The following is an 18,857-nucleotide window of genomic DNA, read 5'->3' on the forward strand; positions in this document are numbered from 1 at the left end:
CGGGATGGTGGCAGCGCGGGGAGGGAGGGAGGGAGGGACGGCCCCGTGGCGGGAACTTTAGAGGAAGTCTCGCCTGAGCCAGGGATTTCCTCTAGGCCTCCGCCGCCTGTCTCCTGCCCTACTGCAACTGACCGACGCAGTAGCTGGAGCTGTGCTCCATGCCCGTCGGTCGCCACGTTGCTGGCTGGATCTCTCCAGTCAACCTGGCCCCATCCGAGGTGCAGCATCGGACCCCCTCCGTGACAGCTGCTATGGCAGGTGGCAGTACCCGTCACAGGGACTCTGTGCAAGGTGTTAGACTTTTCCTTCCAGTTGTGCACAGCTGTCTGTATGTGATGTGCTCCTCACACTCTGGATTTATGTTAAAGTTAATCCTGGACGGTTGTGATGAGAAGAATTATAGAATGGTCCAAAGCAGAATTCTCAGTTCCCTTCCCCCACTAATATGCAAGTTAGACTATAGGATAAATTAGGGATGAGCACTGCTATCTTTCACATTTAAAAATAAGATTAAACACAGCCTTTGTATACTTGATGAAAAGTCATTTCCTTAGCTTTCCTGTACTAATGTCTGTTCACTGTGCTGTTTTCAGCCCATCCTCTGCAACACTGATCCTAAAATTAAATCCATTAACTCCAGCCCTTTCTTTCTTAAAGTTGTTGTTCTGTATCAAGATACTTAAATAGTTATTTTACAAGACACTTATTTTTAAAAAGCCTGTTTTAGCAGTAAATACTAGTAGTTGTTTAGAATGAGCTTTATACTATTCTACTAGAATAATGGCACAGGATAGTGTGATAATCTTAAGCAGTTTAGCCTAAAAGTCCTCACTTCTTGTAAGTAGTAACTTGTCCTCAGATCCAGACAAGAAAGCTCCTTAATTATTCTGGATGAATACCCTGCAATACTGGCAACAGCTAGTACTTCGTGCTCAAAAGGTAAATAAAACCTCTGATACAGTACCTGGGCAACTGTGCTGTGTTGTACAGAGGAGTAAAATCCCTTCCCAAGCCCTGTTTATTATGATAGTTAAACCCGCAAAACCTGCCTTGATGGTAAACAAAATAAGCAAGAAGAATTCACTAGTGAGGAAAGAGAGTTGCAATCTTAAAGCAGCCAAGTTCTGTTCAAGTGCTAATTCTTTTTTTCTATGCTTAAATTCCATTCCTGCATCCAGAATCCATGAGGGTTGGATTTTGCTGAGTATACTAATCAAGTTAATGTAATAGGGTACAGGTTTGTGCTTTTGCAAAGGCAATCTCAGAGTATTGTTCACAAGGGGGAAAGAAAAGAAACACACCGTGTAAGTTTTTAAGGTATAGTTCTGAAACAACAGCTAATTAAGAAAAGAAGCGTTAGTTACAGTTTTTTGTAATGGTGATCTTTTTTTTCCTCTTGTTTAAAAACCCCAAAATCTGTCTTGCAAGATTAGTTTCACATGTGTAAATGAATATTGTTTTTGAATCAAAAAGGGAAGGTGAAAAGCTGACCTAGGAAGAGCTAATTTGGGCTAATTTGCAGTTTCAACTTCAAAACATCTGTGGGGGAGAAGCTGAGTTAGAAAAAACTGAATTGTAATAAATGTTGGGGTTTAGTGCATTACTTTAAGAAGCAAAATGCTACACTGGATTTTTTTTTTTTTCCCTAGAATTCCATCTCAGCATGTAGATAAAATCCAAGCACCACTATCTTTAAGAATATGGTGTAATCATGCTGTAACAATTTTATGTACTTCCTGGGTAACACAAGTGACAGGAGAAGGAATGGGGGCATACAGTTAGTGTGCCTGGAGCTTACCCAGTGGGTTTCCTTACTCAATTAACTACTTTGCATGATCTGTGTAATTTAAGCTGTGAGGTATTTATGTGGAAGGTGGGAATTTTGCTTTTGGGAGGTTAGTCAGTATTCAAGGATGTGATGAGTTATAGGCATCATCCCTCTGCTGCAGCCATTCTGACAGACTTTGAGAAGATGTTCAACACAGCTCCCAGTTAGTAAAAGGGCTCTGTTCTCTGTATAAAATTTGAAAATTAACCTCAGTGTGAAAATAGAGGGATTCCTGTGGTACAAGTGACTAGAGAGAGAAGGTGGGATGATCTGGTTCATGAGGACAGGGTCAGGCATCAGTAAATTTCCCTGATGAAGACAGGTCCTTGTTATTTTAGGCCTGTTGCCAAAGAAGCAATTTTAGGCTATGCAAAACTGTAGATGGGTGAAAGTGGAAGACCCCGAACTATAATGATAAATAATGTTTGTTGTTTTTTATTTTATTCTTTTTTTTTTTCTCTGTAGATTTGGAATGGAAAATAATTTATGTGGGTTCAGCTGAAAGTGAAGAGTATGATCAGGTGTTAGACTCTGTTTTAGTTGGACCTGTTCCTGCAGGCAGACACATGTTTGTATTTCAGGTAAGTTTGATTTAACGGTTTCTAAAAGAGTTGTGCTAATTTGTTTAGGAATAACTGCATCAAACTAAGAGACACTTGAAAAACAATGGTAAGTTAGAAAAAATATTTCAGTGAGCTCCTCAGGAATGCTATACCTTCCTTTAAAGTCTGTTCTTGAGCTTGTACTCCTTGCCCCTGATATTTCTTGGTTATATTTTTTTATTTGTGGTATCAATAATTAGTGATATAAGCACAGTTCCCACAGCTACTGATAATTTTAACCAGTCTGGCTCGTAATCAGCAGTGCCAGTTGCCTGGTTTACACCAGCACCATCAGGCTCACCTCTTCTGCCACTGGTGGCAGTTTCAGACAATCAGGAGCACTAGATTAACGTAGACAACGCCTTCAGAGGATCAGGCCAACAAACTAATTGTAAAACTCAGCCAGAACAATGAAGAAGTTGGTTTCTGTTTGGCAGGACTCATGTTAAACTGTGATGTTTGGCTAAGCATGCTAAATCATAACAAAATACTAAAAAAAATATTTAGTGCTTTCTAAAATGAAGATAGAAATTCAGTGGTAAATGGGAGGCATTTAGGACACAAGTGTGTAGATCAAGACTGCAAAAAAGTCTAGAGCATGTGACAGTCCTATAAAATACTGCTGTTAAAGCCAAAAGTTAATAAGGAATAATGAAGGAAAAGAAAACAGGGAAAGAAAAGAGCAGCACTAAAAGGGGGCTGACTGGCCTAGTCTTGTTTCCATTTTAACTCAGTGAGAGGCGGGGTGGGGAAATCCTGAAGCAGACTTGCCTGAATTCTTTCAGAAGCTTTTTTTTAATACATATTTTGTGGTGGTGGGGGTTTTCTGTTCTTTTTTATTCAAACCTATAATTTGTATTAAAACTAACACATTTTTCTCTAAGAAATACTAGAATTTTTCTTGTAAACTGAGAGCAAAATATTTCCATTGGATGAAACATCAGATAGAAACTGAGTGTATCTTATTTTATAAGAATCCTGCTATTTTCCCAAATACTATAAATTCACTTAACTAATGGCAAATGCATGCTGAAGTATGAGCATTAAAAAACCCCAAAGTGCTGATGAATACACTCCCTTATTTCTCATGGCTACTGTAACTGGTTTAAAATAATATCAGCATTTATGAGGCATCCTGATTAATCCTGTAAGTTCCAGGAAAGGTGGTTGGTTTGGGATTTTGGGGGTTTTTGTTTGTTTGCTTATTCTGGGCTTTTTTGTTTTGGTTTTTTTCCTTAAAGGAATAGGATTAGACTGGAGGTTGCACTTATCAACCACATACATGCAAATCAATGTTGAAACATTTCTGTTTGGTTTTGGAGCCAGGCCTAATTTTTCCACAGTAGAAATAAAGCAGATGTGTAACAAATGCATCATTTATTAACGGTTTTTCCATTATCAAGCCATTATAGCCTATGGCATTAATTGGTCAGAAATAGGTGATCCTCTATTGCTCTCAAAGGGGCTCCCTTGTGTTTGTATGTGGGGAAATCAGCTGGCATTTACATTTCTGATTTAAAAGATGCGCTGCTCTCAATCAAAGGTCTCAAGATTCATTGTTGATGGTGATGGGAAGGAGCAGGAAGCAGGTGCCTAAAAAGGCATGTTTTAGCTGTATGACTGGGAAGGTCTCAAATTAAATTTACTGGTCCTGCAGTTTCTGTAGAATGGAGTCAGCAATTGTATTCTGGTTATAAATGACACTACAGCTAAATTAGGAGGAGATGTGTAGATTTGCTTATATTGGAGTAGGTCCTGTAAGAGACTCCTTCTGTTAAAATATCCTTTTTATTTCTTATGGAAGTACTGTTGGGCCTGGGTATATTATGCTTCAAAGGCTCTGGATTTCAGATGAGGGTAGGACTCGGCTCATGTGTACACAGGAGACCACCAAAACCCAAAGTGCTACAAGAAGCCTTTGCTGATGACTGAAGCAATTTTATTCACCAAGCTGAAGCAGCCTAGGATATGGAGAAAACAAGCAAGGGAAGGCAAGAATGGGGCACAGCACAGAACTGCAGGAGGCACGTGATAGAAAGAAAGGAGATTGTTTTCCTGGGGAATAGCTTAAGGAAAGGACCTTTGCAGAGGAGTGTAAAATTTTCAGATAATCTGCTGTAGATTTTTCTAGATAGGAAAATGGCTGAAATAGCAACTAAAATGGAGTACCACACAGATTACCAAGGATGACAAAAATACCTTAGATGAAAAGATGATGTGGATCTTGTTGGGAATTCAGCCTTACAAAAAGATGGACAATTATTGTGCTTTCAGACTTATAAAAGCAGCTTTTTGTTTTAAAACCCCAAAACATTACATTTAAAAGGGGTTTCAATAGTAAAGGCCCACAGCTTGGCTTATTTGTTTCTGAATGCTAAGATATATGTAGTGAAACCAGATTCCTTCTCCGTTTTCTTGGGAATTTGTAATAAAATCACAGAAACTTCTTTTTGAGCATATAAGCACATAAATAATTTACTATCCTTAAGTGGGCATATAACCTTTGCTACCTACTCTGCAGTAATAGCTGTGTGAATAAATATCATGTTGAAAAGCAAGATAATTCAAGGTAACATATACACAGGCTGATTTCATAAAATTCTTAAGTAAATTATAGCATAAGAATGGCATATTAAGACAGTGATTTTTATGCAAAAATTAATATACTGCCTCTGCCCACCAAAATATCTGTTTGCAGATAATCTGCTTATTTATCATTTGGTCATACCAAGCTCTTCTCTTTTTTTTCCACCTGTATATGATCTTTGGTTCCTGAGTAATTAAGAGGTTTGACAAAAAAAGGAAGTTGGAAATTTGAGAACTGTTTTAAACAGTCTTCGGTGTCTTTTTCATGCAGCAAAACAATGCTTGAGAGATAAGTAGGATTAGAACAGAGTATTTCTGTGGGTTCACAACTGTGTCATAGGATATTACAAGACAGAAAATGACAGTGGAAACCTGGAAAACTAAGATCCTACATTAGAATGTGAATTGAGTTTAATGGGGAGTTAAATGGAACATGGTCCTTTTGTTGCCCATTACCGTGGAATTTAAACTGATCAAACAGTTCTGGGCACTGTTAGAACAAGACTACTGAATTACAGCAGTGATTTAATCTGTATTGGCAGTTCTTGTGATTTCCTCAAGCATTTGTTCTGTTCCTTGGCCATCTTTTCCATTCCCCTATGCTAGTTGTAAAGCCATTCAGTTATTTTCTATTTCCTTCAGAGCTGGAGGAAGATGAGTTCTACTTGATTCCCTGGTTTCTTCTCCTCCCTCTGGTGTATTTGTACCTGAGAGGTCTGACTCATCTAATTCTTCTGCAAAGTGCCTACTGTTTTTCACAAAAAGCTAGACTGCTTTAAAGGCTTAGAATTGAAGTGGCAAAGAGTAGAAGCCAGTGCTGCATGAGCAGTAGCTCCCAAATTTCACCATGCTGGAGCATATAAATGCTACAGAAAAGTGGGGATGAGAGGGACAACAGGAATTAATTCCATTCATCCTCTGTCCTTGGGCAAGGTTTGTTACACCCAAGCCATCTGAACACATATTACTAATACCAACTTGTTCTTGTAACATGGGTGTTCATTGTTGACTTCAGATCTTCATGTGGAATTGTAAATATGAAGCTGTTTTACTGTGCCTGGATTGGTTACTTTAAATCCTACAGCAGAATCAGGCATCACATTTTATCAATATATGTGGTAGTTAGGAGGCATTTTAAGGGACTGATGTGAGCCACATTTTACGAGGCAAATTTTATTGATAAGTAACTGCAGAGCCATAGTAAGTAAGGACATTGAGGAAGATTTTATCAGTTGCTTATTAGGTTTGCATACTGGCTGAAAATGTTCAGGTGTCTTAGAGAGATGATGCATTTAACTGCATAAATTTTAACGAACATAGGTGTCAGGAATGAAGCCAGAAAAAGTACTTCATTCCTTTCCTAGAAATCTGTGGAACAGCACAAACCTTACCATAGCCCATCCCTTTTCTTGCTGAAGTGTAACTTGCAGTCTGTAGTTTTAAGGATTTAGTCTTGTTAAGAACACACATACAGACCAATTCAACCTTGAGGGTACACAAGAAAATAATCTTGCTCTACTAAATTACCAAGATGGGCTGGAGAACATTGGCACTGTAGAAGTGGAGTGATGTTGGTACCCCTGTTTGAACAATGGTTCAGCTGATCATATATTTAAAAGCAGTTTTGGATCAAGCCTGGCCAATTGCCCATAAGAAATGTCAGCAAACAATTTTACTGCATTCTAATTCTGTCTTTAGAGGATGGTGTTCTAAATCTAGGGTTGATGTTGTGAAAGCAGTTATTTTCTGGTTAACTTGAACAATTTTAAATATAGTCACTACTTAGCTGCTGAAACACGCTACTTGAGATTCCTCTGCTAGGTAGGCATGTGGTATCAATTTTAATTTATCTTTCCCTTTCACATTTAGGCTGACGCACCTAACCCAGGGCTTATTCCAGATGCAGATGCAGTAGGTGTAACAGTTGTGCTAATTACATGCACTTACCGAGGTCAAGAATTTATTAGAGTCGGCTACTATGTAAACAATGAATATACGGAAACAGAACTGAGAGAGAATCCACCAGTAAAGCCAGATTTTTCTAAGGTAAGGCACGTTTTGTTTTAGTCACATATCAGAGGCATGCTTGTAGAAAGAGGTTTTTAAGAAACAAACCCAAACCCCATTTTGTAATTTGATTTCATAAAGTGCATGGAATAATGAGGCATCAAATAATGGAAAATACTTGGGGGGACAAACTAAAAGTGCCATGTAGTTGTCATAAATTTAGGTAATACTGAGAAACCATCAAAAATTCCACCATCTTGAAGCCTTGGCTGTACTTTCACACTGACTGTGAAATAAACCGTTGGATTTATTTCCAACTGCACCACTGTTACAAAGTGGCTCTGTTTTTCAGAAAAACAGAATAATGTTTTTTCTAGGCCCATCAACCTGGAACTAAGTTGTAGATATTAATTTACTATAGTTGTTACTCAGCTGTTCTAGTGCCAGAGCTGCAGTTTCTGCAGAACTTCAACAAACAAACTGAGGAACAAGTTAGGTGTAAAATGAGAGAACATGGGTAGCCTGGTTGGATGATTATCTGATGAATGGATAATTTGACAAAGGAAGTATAAGGATTAAGTTATAAAAACATACCTCCTTCATAGTAGCAATTAAACCAGGACTAGAATTAAAAGATGAAGTGAAATAGTATGTTTTTTCTATGCTTAACTTAATTTTCAGGGATCAGATACTAAATATGTTGTCAAAATTACAGTTAAGTTTGAGGATTCCTAAACTTTGGGTATGTTCCTTTCTTCTTCACTTGTTTCTTTTAAAACATAACTTGTTATGTTGGTTGTCTATGCCAAAATGGTTGACTCCCTTTAAGTACTTGAATTTAGAATGCCTAGAACTACTTGTCTTCATTCTCTGCTCATATAAAAAGCTAGCTTTGCTCCTATGAAAAAGAACAGCAAAAGCTATCATATATGTACACAGAGTCCTTAATGTGACTTTGAGACAAAATGGAAACGCACAAGAATGTTATTAAAGGGATTAATTAATGGGTAATAAGCGCTATGAGGTTCTAAAAAATAAATGCGCTTTTTAGTTTGCATAAGGGGTCAGGAAATACTTAATGAGAGTACACTTTCTTGGAGAATAAAACCAACAAAGCACACCTTTCCTGTGATCAGTCTAAACTGTCATAGTGAGTGTCCACTGGCGCTAAGTTGCCATCCTCCAGGTAACTCTATAATCTTTCACCCCTTTTCAAAATAAAGAGAAAATGAGCATTTTGGTTTTTTGCTGCATACATAAATACAGTATCTTTTCAAAGGAAAATGAAGGCCAGCCATGAGAATAAGATAGATGACTAATCATGTCCACTGCCACAGTGTTAGTATCTTCCAAATATAAGTATTTTTACTTTAAAACTTCAGTGGATAAATCCTCTTAATGAAATCAGTCTGAAGTTTGGTAGTTTAAGGATAAGGTTGTACTTTTAAATGAAGATGAGAAGGTGATAGAATTGAGAGGTACTGCAAATACCATCAAGTTGATGGAACATTTGATGAAGTACTGTGGTTTGCAAAATCCTTGTGGGGGTAGAAGTTATTTGCTTTACTAAAAGCTGGATAAAATAATAAACACTTGCACTTTACTTGTGGATCTCTTTCACAGTTTTCACCTTGTGGAACAGTTAAAATATTCTCTTGAGGAAGTGGTTACTTTGCTGAGTAGAATATTAGGGAAGATGAATAAGTGGGGGTACTGTAAGCACATTTCTGATCCATAGGTAGTAGCTATAGATTCGCATTGATGTCAATTCCCTTTTTAAACAAATTGTTTTACACAAACAAGGCTATAGGGACTAAAAGGAAAAAATCTCTATGCATATGAACTGCAGTTTGAGACGTATACATTACAATCCATATATTTTCTTCTTTCCCAGCTTCAAAGGAATATTTTGGCATCTAATCCCAGAGTCACAAGATTCCACATTAATTGGGAGGACAACACTGAAAAACTGGAAGATGCAGAGAGCAGTAACCCAAATCTACAGTCCCTGCTTTCCACAGATGCATTACCTTCAGCATCAAAGGGGTGGTCAACATCAGAAAATTCACTAAATGTTATGTTAGAATCTCATATGGACTGCATGTGACTAACCACCATCCTTTTGGTACTGTATATGTGTTAAACTGTAAAAACAACCAGAACTATTTCCCTCAAATTCCATAAGTACATAGTTGAAGCAATGTGAAGAACTTGTTTTAAAACATCCTGTAGAAAGTTTATAAAAAAAACAAAACAAAAAAAAAAAACCAAAAAAAACCCCAACAAACAGTATTTGAGCAGATTGTGGAATATAAATACAACTATTTTTAAGTAATTGCCTTTTTTTTCTAATGTGTTATTCTATGTGGTCTAAACCAAACCTGATTAAAGTATATGTATTCTCTCCCCTACCCCCTTATTTTGTAAGCACTCTTAAAAACTAAAAAAAAGTTTAAAAGTTAAAACATTCAGGCAAAATGAAGGAATAATGCCATGTCCTCATCTCTGCTATCCAGATTGCCAAATATAAAGTGCCCTTTGATAGCATCTTAAGAACAAAACTGTCATTAGATGAAGTGCAAAGAAAAAAGTATCTCTTATTAACAAACAAAGTCCAAAAATCTCCTTTTGATCTGAAAGCAGACAGCACGGTATAATTTTAGGTGCAAGCTTCTTTTCCTTTCAAGGCACATACTTGTTACTTAAAGCATGCAATTGAGATTTACCATCTGCTATCTTGGATTTTAGGACTTTTTTTTTTCCTAAATCTCCTGCTGCTGCTGTTTAGTCAAACCTGTGGTTTGTTCAGGACAGTGTTTCATGTGGATTGGGGTGGGTACCTCAGGAAAGAACCCTTTTTCAGCCACCCTGATAGCATACACAATTGGTTGGAAGGATGCAAGCAATTACTAGAAGATTCTAAGTATCAAAAGCAATAGTGTGAATATCCCAAAAACGCTCTTCTGCAAGATTATTATGTCTCACTACTGGTTGGTATGTTTGTTTTCAGGCATGCTTTATTGTAGTCTTTTTCACTAGTAGTAAGGAGTTTGGATGTTTTCTTTCAGTTTTTTGAAACACTTAGCATTTTAAACTTCTCTGTTTTCTCTCTAGCCTTTAAGGCAATCCTATTCAGTGGTGTAAACCCTGTTGTGGCAGGCATGACACACTCAAGAATCCATTACTTGTCTCAGTGCAAGAGCTTCAGGGCATCCCTATTACTTGAAGCATCTTGGAAGATAAAAGGAATTAAGCAGTAAACTGTAAAGACTTAAGACATTATTATGACACTTAACAATTCAGTTATTCCCTTCCAATCCTTATTAGCTTTATATATTTACTCTGTGCATTTAAATTGTAATCTGTCATGCCAGATTACAGGAATCTCATTCTACTATTTACTAGTTACTGCCCAAATTATGAACCCTTGTAGGTTCCCGACCCTTCAAAAAAGGGTAGATTTCATGATGATTGACAGTGTAGCTCTGAATAAAAATAGAATGCTTTCTGTTCTCTTTCTGCATTCTCTAATGGGGATGAAGATGTCCCAGACAGTTAGTGCTTCTGTCTTTCCACATCTTTAGTGAAATTCTCTGTGTTTCAAATGTGTGTTTTCTAAACTGGAAAGGAATGACCTGATCTGAATGTACATGCACATGTTTTACTTGTCTGGAAAATCAGCAGTACTCATTTAGGGTAGATGAATGAATTAATGAAGTCCATTAAGATTTGGAGGCCTAGTTCTAATATGTGCTTTTAAAAATCTCTCTAATTGTTTGCTGGTTATCACTTTAATCTAAAAATATTAACACTTACTGGTATGACTTAACACAAAGAATTGGTTCCCTGAACTAGCAGTTACTTCACTTGAGGGCTGAAATTCTGTGAACTTTATCTTTGATTTTCAATTATATTGCAACTTTTAGGTCTGCAGTGACATTTTGAGATTTTTCATGCACTTTATGTTCTATTTATGTCTATTTAAGATATCTCATAAATATAAGCATGTAAATAACTTAGTTATCTGCTGAAGGATTGACAGGCTTGTGAAGTCTGCCTTGAATTAAGGCTACTGTAGTAGTATCTCAAACTCTTGCATCTGTTGAATATTCAAATGAAAACATGATCCAAGTACAAGCTGTAACCAGAATCCATCCATTGGTAGCATGAAGGCTTTTTAGAAGCATATGCCACAAAGTGATGGAAGCAAACCATATTGCCGCTATTGCAAAAGCAACAATATTCAGTCAGCAAAACAATGTCACCCAGCAAACCACTTAATTCAGAGGAATGGAAAAGTGAAGCTCTATTGTTAAGGAGGAAAAAGTCATCTGTGCATGAGAACTTGGGTGCAATAAACTTCAAGCTTGACTGTGGCAGGATGCTGCAGTAGAGTTTGGCACCACCTTACCTGATACACTGATGGGGCCTGGATAGAGCTGACCCACCACTAGCAGGAGAAGGAATGCTGTGCTTGGTGAAAATTGGAGACAAACAACCCTACCTCATGATCTTTGCAAGATCAATGGCATTTCTATGTTTTTTGAGAGGCTGGGTGCCTCAGGTCTTTGCAACTTTGTCCAGATTTCAGCAGTCCATACACTCTGCCTACTGAGTATGGCATTTCCTGACAAAATCACATTCCAGAGACATAGAATGAGAAACCAACTTCCAGTCTCCCAGAGACTTCAGGCAATATCACAGCACAAACTTAGTGGTATTAAAAGACAGAATGCATGTAGGGCATCTGTAAAGGCTTGTCCCTGATCTCTAGGCATTTTAGACCAGGAGGTCTGTGTGCATGACACAGCCAACCAGTGCTGACATCACAGCATTACAATTTCAAGGTTGAAGATGAATTCACCTTCCCAAAAACCTTTACTTGCAGAGGCCACCAAGATGCAAAGGAATGCTACAGATTCTGCTGACAGAACTCGTGATGTATCTCATTGTGTTTTTATCACAGACAGACAGACCATCAGAAGACTGTCATAATGCTTATCAGAGGTTATTCATGTACAAAGAAGTAAGTGGATCTCATGGTAACATTATAGGTTTTTATGTCTAGCTTGAAAAAAAGGTGTCCCTTCAGCTTACAGTCACTGATTTATTCAGGCATCACCCTTCAATCTGAATTACTATGACACTTAAATTTGAAGAATGCAAAATAGTTCCAGCTCCATCATAATGGAAACTAGTGAAATTTAACCTTTTCAGGGGCTTTACAAAGCTCCACTGAAAAAGCCAACCCATACTACCAATCTTCAACAATGAAGCAACTCAGAACTTCTCTACAATAACCACAGTAACTTAGTTTGTAGCTTGCCAGACACTCTGTATTCTTGAGATGTGAGTGACAAAGTCACAAAAAAATCTGGTGCTTCAGCTGCTGATTTTCTGGAAGTCAGCTCAGACTGAAAGGTAGCCGCTTGCAGCTAGACTGATTGCCCACTGACATCTGAAAATAGTGGTAAGAAGAAAAAAGGAAAAACCCCAAAAGTGCTATGCATGTATACTCCTAGCAAATCCTCATTTACCAGAGACAGAAAAAGGGCAAAGTTAACTAAATCTTCTGGCTTGTGTCTGGATGGCTGCAGATCCTTCACACAAGTAACCACCCTACTCCTTATTCATAGCACAGTGGTCTGCAAGAGTATAGATTATCTCATTTATTTTGAGAGCCACAGAAGTTTGGTCAGGAGATGATGGGTTAATTGTTGCTGCGGTTGCTGGTTGGGGGCTCTGCTAAGTGCCAGCCAGGAAGATGCAGCAAAACTGAGAACTACATATAAGGGCTGGCAGTTTGTGTGGAACTCTTCTTCCTAGTCCCTCCCATTTCTGTTTCTGTTTCCAGTTATAGTTCTGCTTCTTAAAATCTGGTCTTATAGTGTGAGATGAGAGCAGAGCTGGAGAAGATGGATGGAGGGCTTTTTGCTTGATTTTTGGTCTAGGCAAAGATGATATAAAGAAGAGTCAGCTGGAGGCACTAGGAAGGCTATCTTAAAGGCAAACCTGAGGCTTCTACATGGAACGTAGAAGGCCATTACAGGAGGAGATGGAAGGAGGACACACTTAAACATTTCCAGCTTTAGGTAATGCAGTTTTGGAGGCATGGCTGGGTACTTGGCTGTCCATGGTACAAGGGGTGTGACTGGCTTATCTGCAGACAAGAGAAAGTCAGAGGAAAGAGGTGTGAGTGCTGCACAAGGGCTACAGCAGATGCAAGAGACAACAGCTCTGTGTTACCAGCAGTAGTAAGAACTGGCTGAGCTGGCAGAAATTGTTACAGAGTTCTTCGGTCTCCCTCCAAAACTCCCTTGGCCCATGAGATACGGAGGCCAACCTTTCAAAATAAGTGTACCCTCCAGTTTGTCCTGTCTCACTCGGATGGTGGGACAAGCCTACACTTATATGAGCTGGAAAGGAGGGGCTTCATGGTATGGTAAAGGAAATCCTGAAGACATCTGTTATCCATCCAAAAATCAACTACTTGAAATGCCTGCCATTTCAACAGCAGGATGAAAAAGTCTGATGAAGGCCAGCCTGGATGTGTCAGAAGTGTGTAAGACCTGAAACCTTCAACCAACATGACAAGATACTTCTCCTGTCCAACCTAACAATGGGTCTTCAGATATGAAGAGATGTATGAAAAAACTAAAATTTTTGAAGACATGTATCTGCTTGGCTAAATAATCTTTGGCATGCAGATAATCAAGGTAAACTCTCAGGACAAAGCCATATTGAAACAGCATTACTGAGGAGAAATTAAGGGAACTTAAGAAGAGATGGGACATTGTTACAAATGGGAGATTGTCTCTGACAAGGTTTGATCACAGCTTCAAATTTCATTCCAATAAGTTTAGCAGACTTCCTACAGAGCTAAGACCTCTCCATCTTGAGGCCCAGCTGTTGAAGGAACAGCCAGTGAAACCATGTTCTCAAGAAAATACTTTCAGGTTACATACTGATAGAAAATACTTCATGTACAATGATAACTATTCAGGAAAAGTCCCATGGTAGAAGTGATGATCAGAGAAAAGTGGCCTAAAGGCTGCATCTGTACTAACAACTTTATCAGGGACAGGGTATGAATCCGTGGTGGAAAATGGTTTTCTGGCATTACTTTGGCTTATATCAACTAGGGAAGGCACAGGGACAGTTTGGAGATCTACACAGAGGGAAAAATATCTCCAGTTTCAGAGTCTTGAATACCTCAGGATACTGACACCATGTACTCTATTTATAACCACAGCTGGATGGCTCATGTCAGTGACTTTGGATTGGTTTCTAATGGATCAGAAGAAAGACAGGTGCTAGGAGGCTTACTATGAAAGAAAAAAAGACGTGGTTTCTCCTTGAGTCATTTCCCTTCAATGAAAAGAAAGAAAATCAGCAGCAAACTGCCATTGGCATGATATGAACAACATAGACATGGCAAAATACCAGCAAAAAGGCAGTATTTGCAAGGCTCTGCAGAGGCTCTAAGAGGAGAGGCTGGAAGGGTGCACGTCACACAGAAAGGCATGTTATACAGAACTGGAGAGCTGGAGAAACAGCTGATAGTCTCCCAGATTTTTAGGCAAGCTGTTCTAAATACAGTTCACAAAATTCTTGAAGAAATCCATCTGTAGAAGGACACAACACCAAGCAAATCAGAAGTGTGAACAGTCAAATATGCACCAGCAAGCAGCAGGATGACTCTGGCCTGGATGTCCATGAGCTCCAGACCTGCCAGCAGCCAGCATGCGTTGGTTCCTGTTGCACACCACTTGATCGCTGCAGATCTTGAGCTCCAGAGGTAAATTAAATATTTTCTTACTAGTGATTATCTCATCCAAATATGCATAAGCAGCACTGTGGCTGTGGGGACTGCAAAACAGTTTATTTAACTCAGTAGTAAGGTGAGAAGCCCTAGAGAGAACTTGTTAAGCCTGACTAAGTCTATCTTTATGGAAAACTGTGTATCAATTTCTAAAAATAAAAGGTAGCTGAATGACTTCCTGTGATTCTCAGATGAGACACGAGTAAGGGAGAATGAACCGGGCCTTTAAAAAAACAGTGTAGACAGAATGAAACAGTGGGACAGATGGTTCCCCCATCTTTCATTTACAGATCACAAAGTCCTACAGTGGTCAAATAAATTTTTGCCATTGAGTTGTTGCATGTTGGTCTGCCTGCCAACTGTCATTAAAGAGATGTGGGAGGAACAAACCCCCTGGTTCTTCAATATAAGTCCTAAACTTGTAGAGAATTCGCAACAAAATTTCTGCTAAGTGTTTGCAAGAAAGCAACTTAATAAAACAGGAAGGTCAGAAATTCACTGAGAGGAGGTAAAGTTCTGGTTTGTTCAAAACACACAACAAATTATCGGTCACTTGTAAGGGCTGTTTGCAGCAAGTGGGCAACTTGAGGCTGTGGGTGAGATGGAAAGATGAAGGTCTTACAAACCTTCAGCAAGAAAGTGGGGTTTTCTCCTGGGTTGTACTTTCTGAATCAGGTAAAACAGCACAGAATTTGTTTAGAAAGTGCAGGGGAAGGCAAGAACCTGATTGAAAGAGCAGAGGCCCAACAGCAAATTAAGCTGCAGGAGTTAGGTCACTGTTTTCTGAAATTCTGCAAGCCAATTCCAGTCACGTCTGTATAGGTTAATGGGCTGCAGCAGGCACATGATACTGCAGGGGCACAAAGTATCACAGTGAATCTCAGAGCACCTGATACCTAAGGTAGACCAGGAAAGAAAGGGAATTTTGGCACAAGGAGAATGTTAATTACATAATACGCTGTCCTGGTACAAATAAATGCTTGTACAGAAAACCAAGTAAAACTGGTATGACACAGTTTCGGATGCAGAATTCTAATTCAATGCTTATTAAATAGCTTGTGTCCTAAAAGAGTACCAGATGGGTAAAGGGCACAGGACATGTCACCGCACACAGAATCTTACTAAAGGCTGATTAGATACCAGCGGTTTTCTCTACAAGAGGGATCCAGCTTTTAGGAATTATTCAGGGTTTACCCAATCTCAGGTGTGTCTTTTGGCCTATGTGGACTGTAATCCCAGAGCCAGAAATTAAATGCAGTTCAGACTGCTTTTTATATACAGTAAGGAACTAGCTGAAAGTGAAACTTAGAGATTTAATATTCGTACACTGGAGAGAAAAATGTGCATTAGGACTGTCCTCTCATGGGAAAGCAGGAACTGGTAATTCAAAGTGTTCAATTATGACAAGGAAAGTAAAGCAGTTTAAAGTTTTCCAAACTAATTTGAAGCTTCTGCACAGAGAGCAAGTTGACAAAAATCTATGTTAGGTAAAGCTAGCTACAAGCAGATTCGTAAGTAAGACACTCCTTGCACAGGAAAGACAAAGAAAATAATAATTTGAACAACATCCAAACTCCTGGTCTAGAAATTAATACCTTAGTCCAGCAGTTCTAGCCATGGAAAGGTTCCTTGAAATTAAACTAGGGTTAATAAGATTCCTTGCTAGGCACTCAAGTTTCACTTGTGATAAGGGACCTGAAGAATTCTAAAGTAGAAATTTGGTGCACCTGCTGTCAGATTTTGGAGAAAGGGACTGAGAGAGAAGTTTTTTTAAAAAATAAGGTATATTTAAGTGAAATATAGATGACTTAAAGGCCCAAGACAATCCTTTCATGAGATGAAACTCCACACATCATTAGTGCACATATACCACAGTAAGCTTATAATCTGCAATATTTGTTTTCAGGGAAATATCTTAGAACCTAGCCATCATGGCTGAGCTGGAAATCAGATCATGTGGAAGGTGAAGCATGGGAGGGAGACATGGTGAAGAAGGCAACAGCAACATCAGAGACTGAGAGCAGCTGACACAGGAAATCACTACTTAAAAAAATGGGCAAAGTCACATTGAAATAACATGGCAAAATTTCACTCCAGGTCACTGCGAGTCCCCTACCAAATCTGAAATTATCCAGACTGTTCTCAGTTCTTAACACAGAGCAAAAAGTGGAGAAAAGGTTATGCTAAGCCAGAATTTTCTCTCTGGCTTCTCTCCAGATCTATTTGTTAACAGTTTGAATGGAAAATCAGAGGCATATGTGTTTCATAACAAGTTCCCTGCACACAAGAGTGTATATGGTCAACATCATGTTCCACTTCCACACCTATGGAAGACTCAGTATATACATAGCTATGGAACTGGGAAAGATTTATTCTCTGGTTCTCCCATGTACAAATAATGCTGTTTTCTAGACATAAAACGATAAGCAGCACTCTTTGAGAAATATTCAAGTTACACATGCTAGCTGAGACACTGGGATTTGACCCTAATTATATTGTGATTTTGAACATACAAGTAGTATACTCATTCGTTCATATAAACTCATTGGCAGAGGTAATCTGACCCTGTACATTGTCCCCAGAAGAGTTTGCAAAGATGCCTGGCATTCAGAGCTAGCTGGGACATACCTAAATTTAACAAAAGGAAGAAAGAGAAAAGAAGAAAAAAGAAGAAAAAAACCCACTTGCTCTCTGAAACCATCTTAAAACCATCTTAATGAGTAAGAAATAGTTCCTCAACACAGGGGTAAATTTCCAGAAAGCAAACAGAAATCAAACTGGCACCCAGACAGAACACATAAAAGAACATAAGAGAGGAGATTATCTGTTCAGGAGAAACCAAATGATGCTAGCCCATCACACAGTGTGAGCTCTGGAAAGATGTCATTTTTGTCATAGCTGGAAAATGCTAAAAATACAGGTCCAGATCACTCTCCTAGCAAAGAATTGAGATGTGCCTCTGGATGAGGCTTGTAAGGTTCTCTGCTAGAAGCTCATCACAGTCCTTCAGGGACACAGACAAAGGGGCAGGACTGCAGAAAGTCAGATCAGGCCTCATACGCTCCCACAGTAGTTCTGTGCTTCAACTGTGCTCGTACAACCTGAGCACATATGTTTATATATATAAAAGGCTTCTATATAAACATACTTGAGTGAAGAGATAACCTGTTCCAGCTGAAGAAGCACATACCTGCACTTGTAGATCCGATTCCCGCTGTAAGCACAGAGCGTGGCATAATCTTAACAGCATACTTGAGGAACTGAGATTTCCCTGTACCCGGGTCTCCAACCAACAGAAGATGTGATTCACCTGGGGGGAGAACAGGGATGTAGGAGCAGACAGTTCATATACAGACATATACTTGTCATATTCACCTAAAATTTAGCACTATATATACATTAAAATACGTAATTCTGCACTATTTATTGGGTGTGATAAATACATTGTTTAATAAAGTCATCTAGACACAAATATTTACAATTAAGTATTTGTGAAGTATTAGCAGGTATTTGACACACTTCCTGTAATATGAATTCTTACATTTTCGAATGATCATTTCTCAGACTCAGCTCATTCTTGAACATGAAAAAGAAGGATACCAGGTTTTAGTTATCATTCCACTACTCAGTTATTTAAATTATTGCAAAATGGACTAATAAAATCAGCAGGTTGTTTTGCTTAATTAATTCTTTGCCAACAGTTATGCAACTTACTAATTTCAAAACAGTGAAATTACAGAAGTAAATAATTTGGCTGCTGTACTCTCAGTAAAGTGCTCTAAAACTTTTTCACTGTTTTTTACAAAATACAGCTTCAATTGAAATATAAAGTCTATAACTTTATTTAGCTGTTGGAGCATTACAAAAATCCTGTATTTGTACAGAGAGACATACTTTTAAAAATTATTATGACCTACATAGATTATGACCTGTGTACCACCTGGCACATGGCATATTTGCCATCTAATAACAACAGAAGGAGAATCAGCAGGCAGGTAACTTGGAGTTACAA

The 18,857-nt window shown here is 38.5% G+C and overlaps 2 protein-coding genes and 1 long non-coding RNA gene across 3 annotated transcripts in view; 2 read left to right on the plus strand and 1 right to left on the minus strand.

Annotated features, from left to right (window-relative positions):
* The window catches only part of ASF1A (anti-silencing function 1A histone chaperone), an 11,986-nt gene extending 1,409 nt beyond the window's left edge, over positions 1-10,577 (plus strand). The window contains exons 2-4 of the mRNA XM_008637797.2: positions 2,294-2,409; positions 6,886-7,062; positions 8,918-10,577. Of these exons, the coding sequence (XP_008636019.1) occupies positions 2,294-2,409; positions 6,886-7,062; positions 8,918-9,130 (506 nt within the window). The 3' untranslated portion in view covers positions 9,131-10,577. The remainder of the gene's footprint in view (positions 1-2,293; positions 2,410-6,885; positions 7,063-8,917) is intronic.
* Positions 1-18,857, minus strand: part of MCM9 (minichromosome maintenance 9 homologous recombination repair factor) — a 48,265-nt gene that overhangs the window by 19,144 nt on the left and 10,264 nt on the right. Inside the window, 1 exon segment of the mRNA XM_008637798.2 lies at positions 18,036-18,155. Coding sequence (XP_008636020.1) covers positions 18,036-18,155 — 120 coding nt within the window.
* On the plus strand, positions 12,851-16,898 carry LOC108448010. Its single transcript, XR_001863766.1, has 2 exons — positions 12,851-14,821; positions 16,752-16,898. It is a non-coding gene; the product is annotated as an uncharacterized LOC108448010 (long non-coding RNA).

Source organism: Corvus brachyrhynchos, unplaced genomic scaffold, assembly GCF_000691975.1.
Source record: "Corvus brachyrhynchos isolate BGI_N302 unplaced genomic scaffold, ASM69197v1 scaffold14, whole genome shotgun sequence".
In the NCBI taxonomy this organism is placed as follows: Eukaryota; Metazoa; Chordata; class Aves; order Passeriformes; family Corvidae; genus Corvus; species Corvus brachyrhynchos.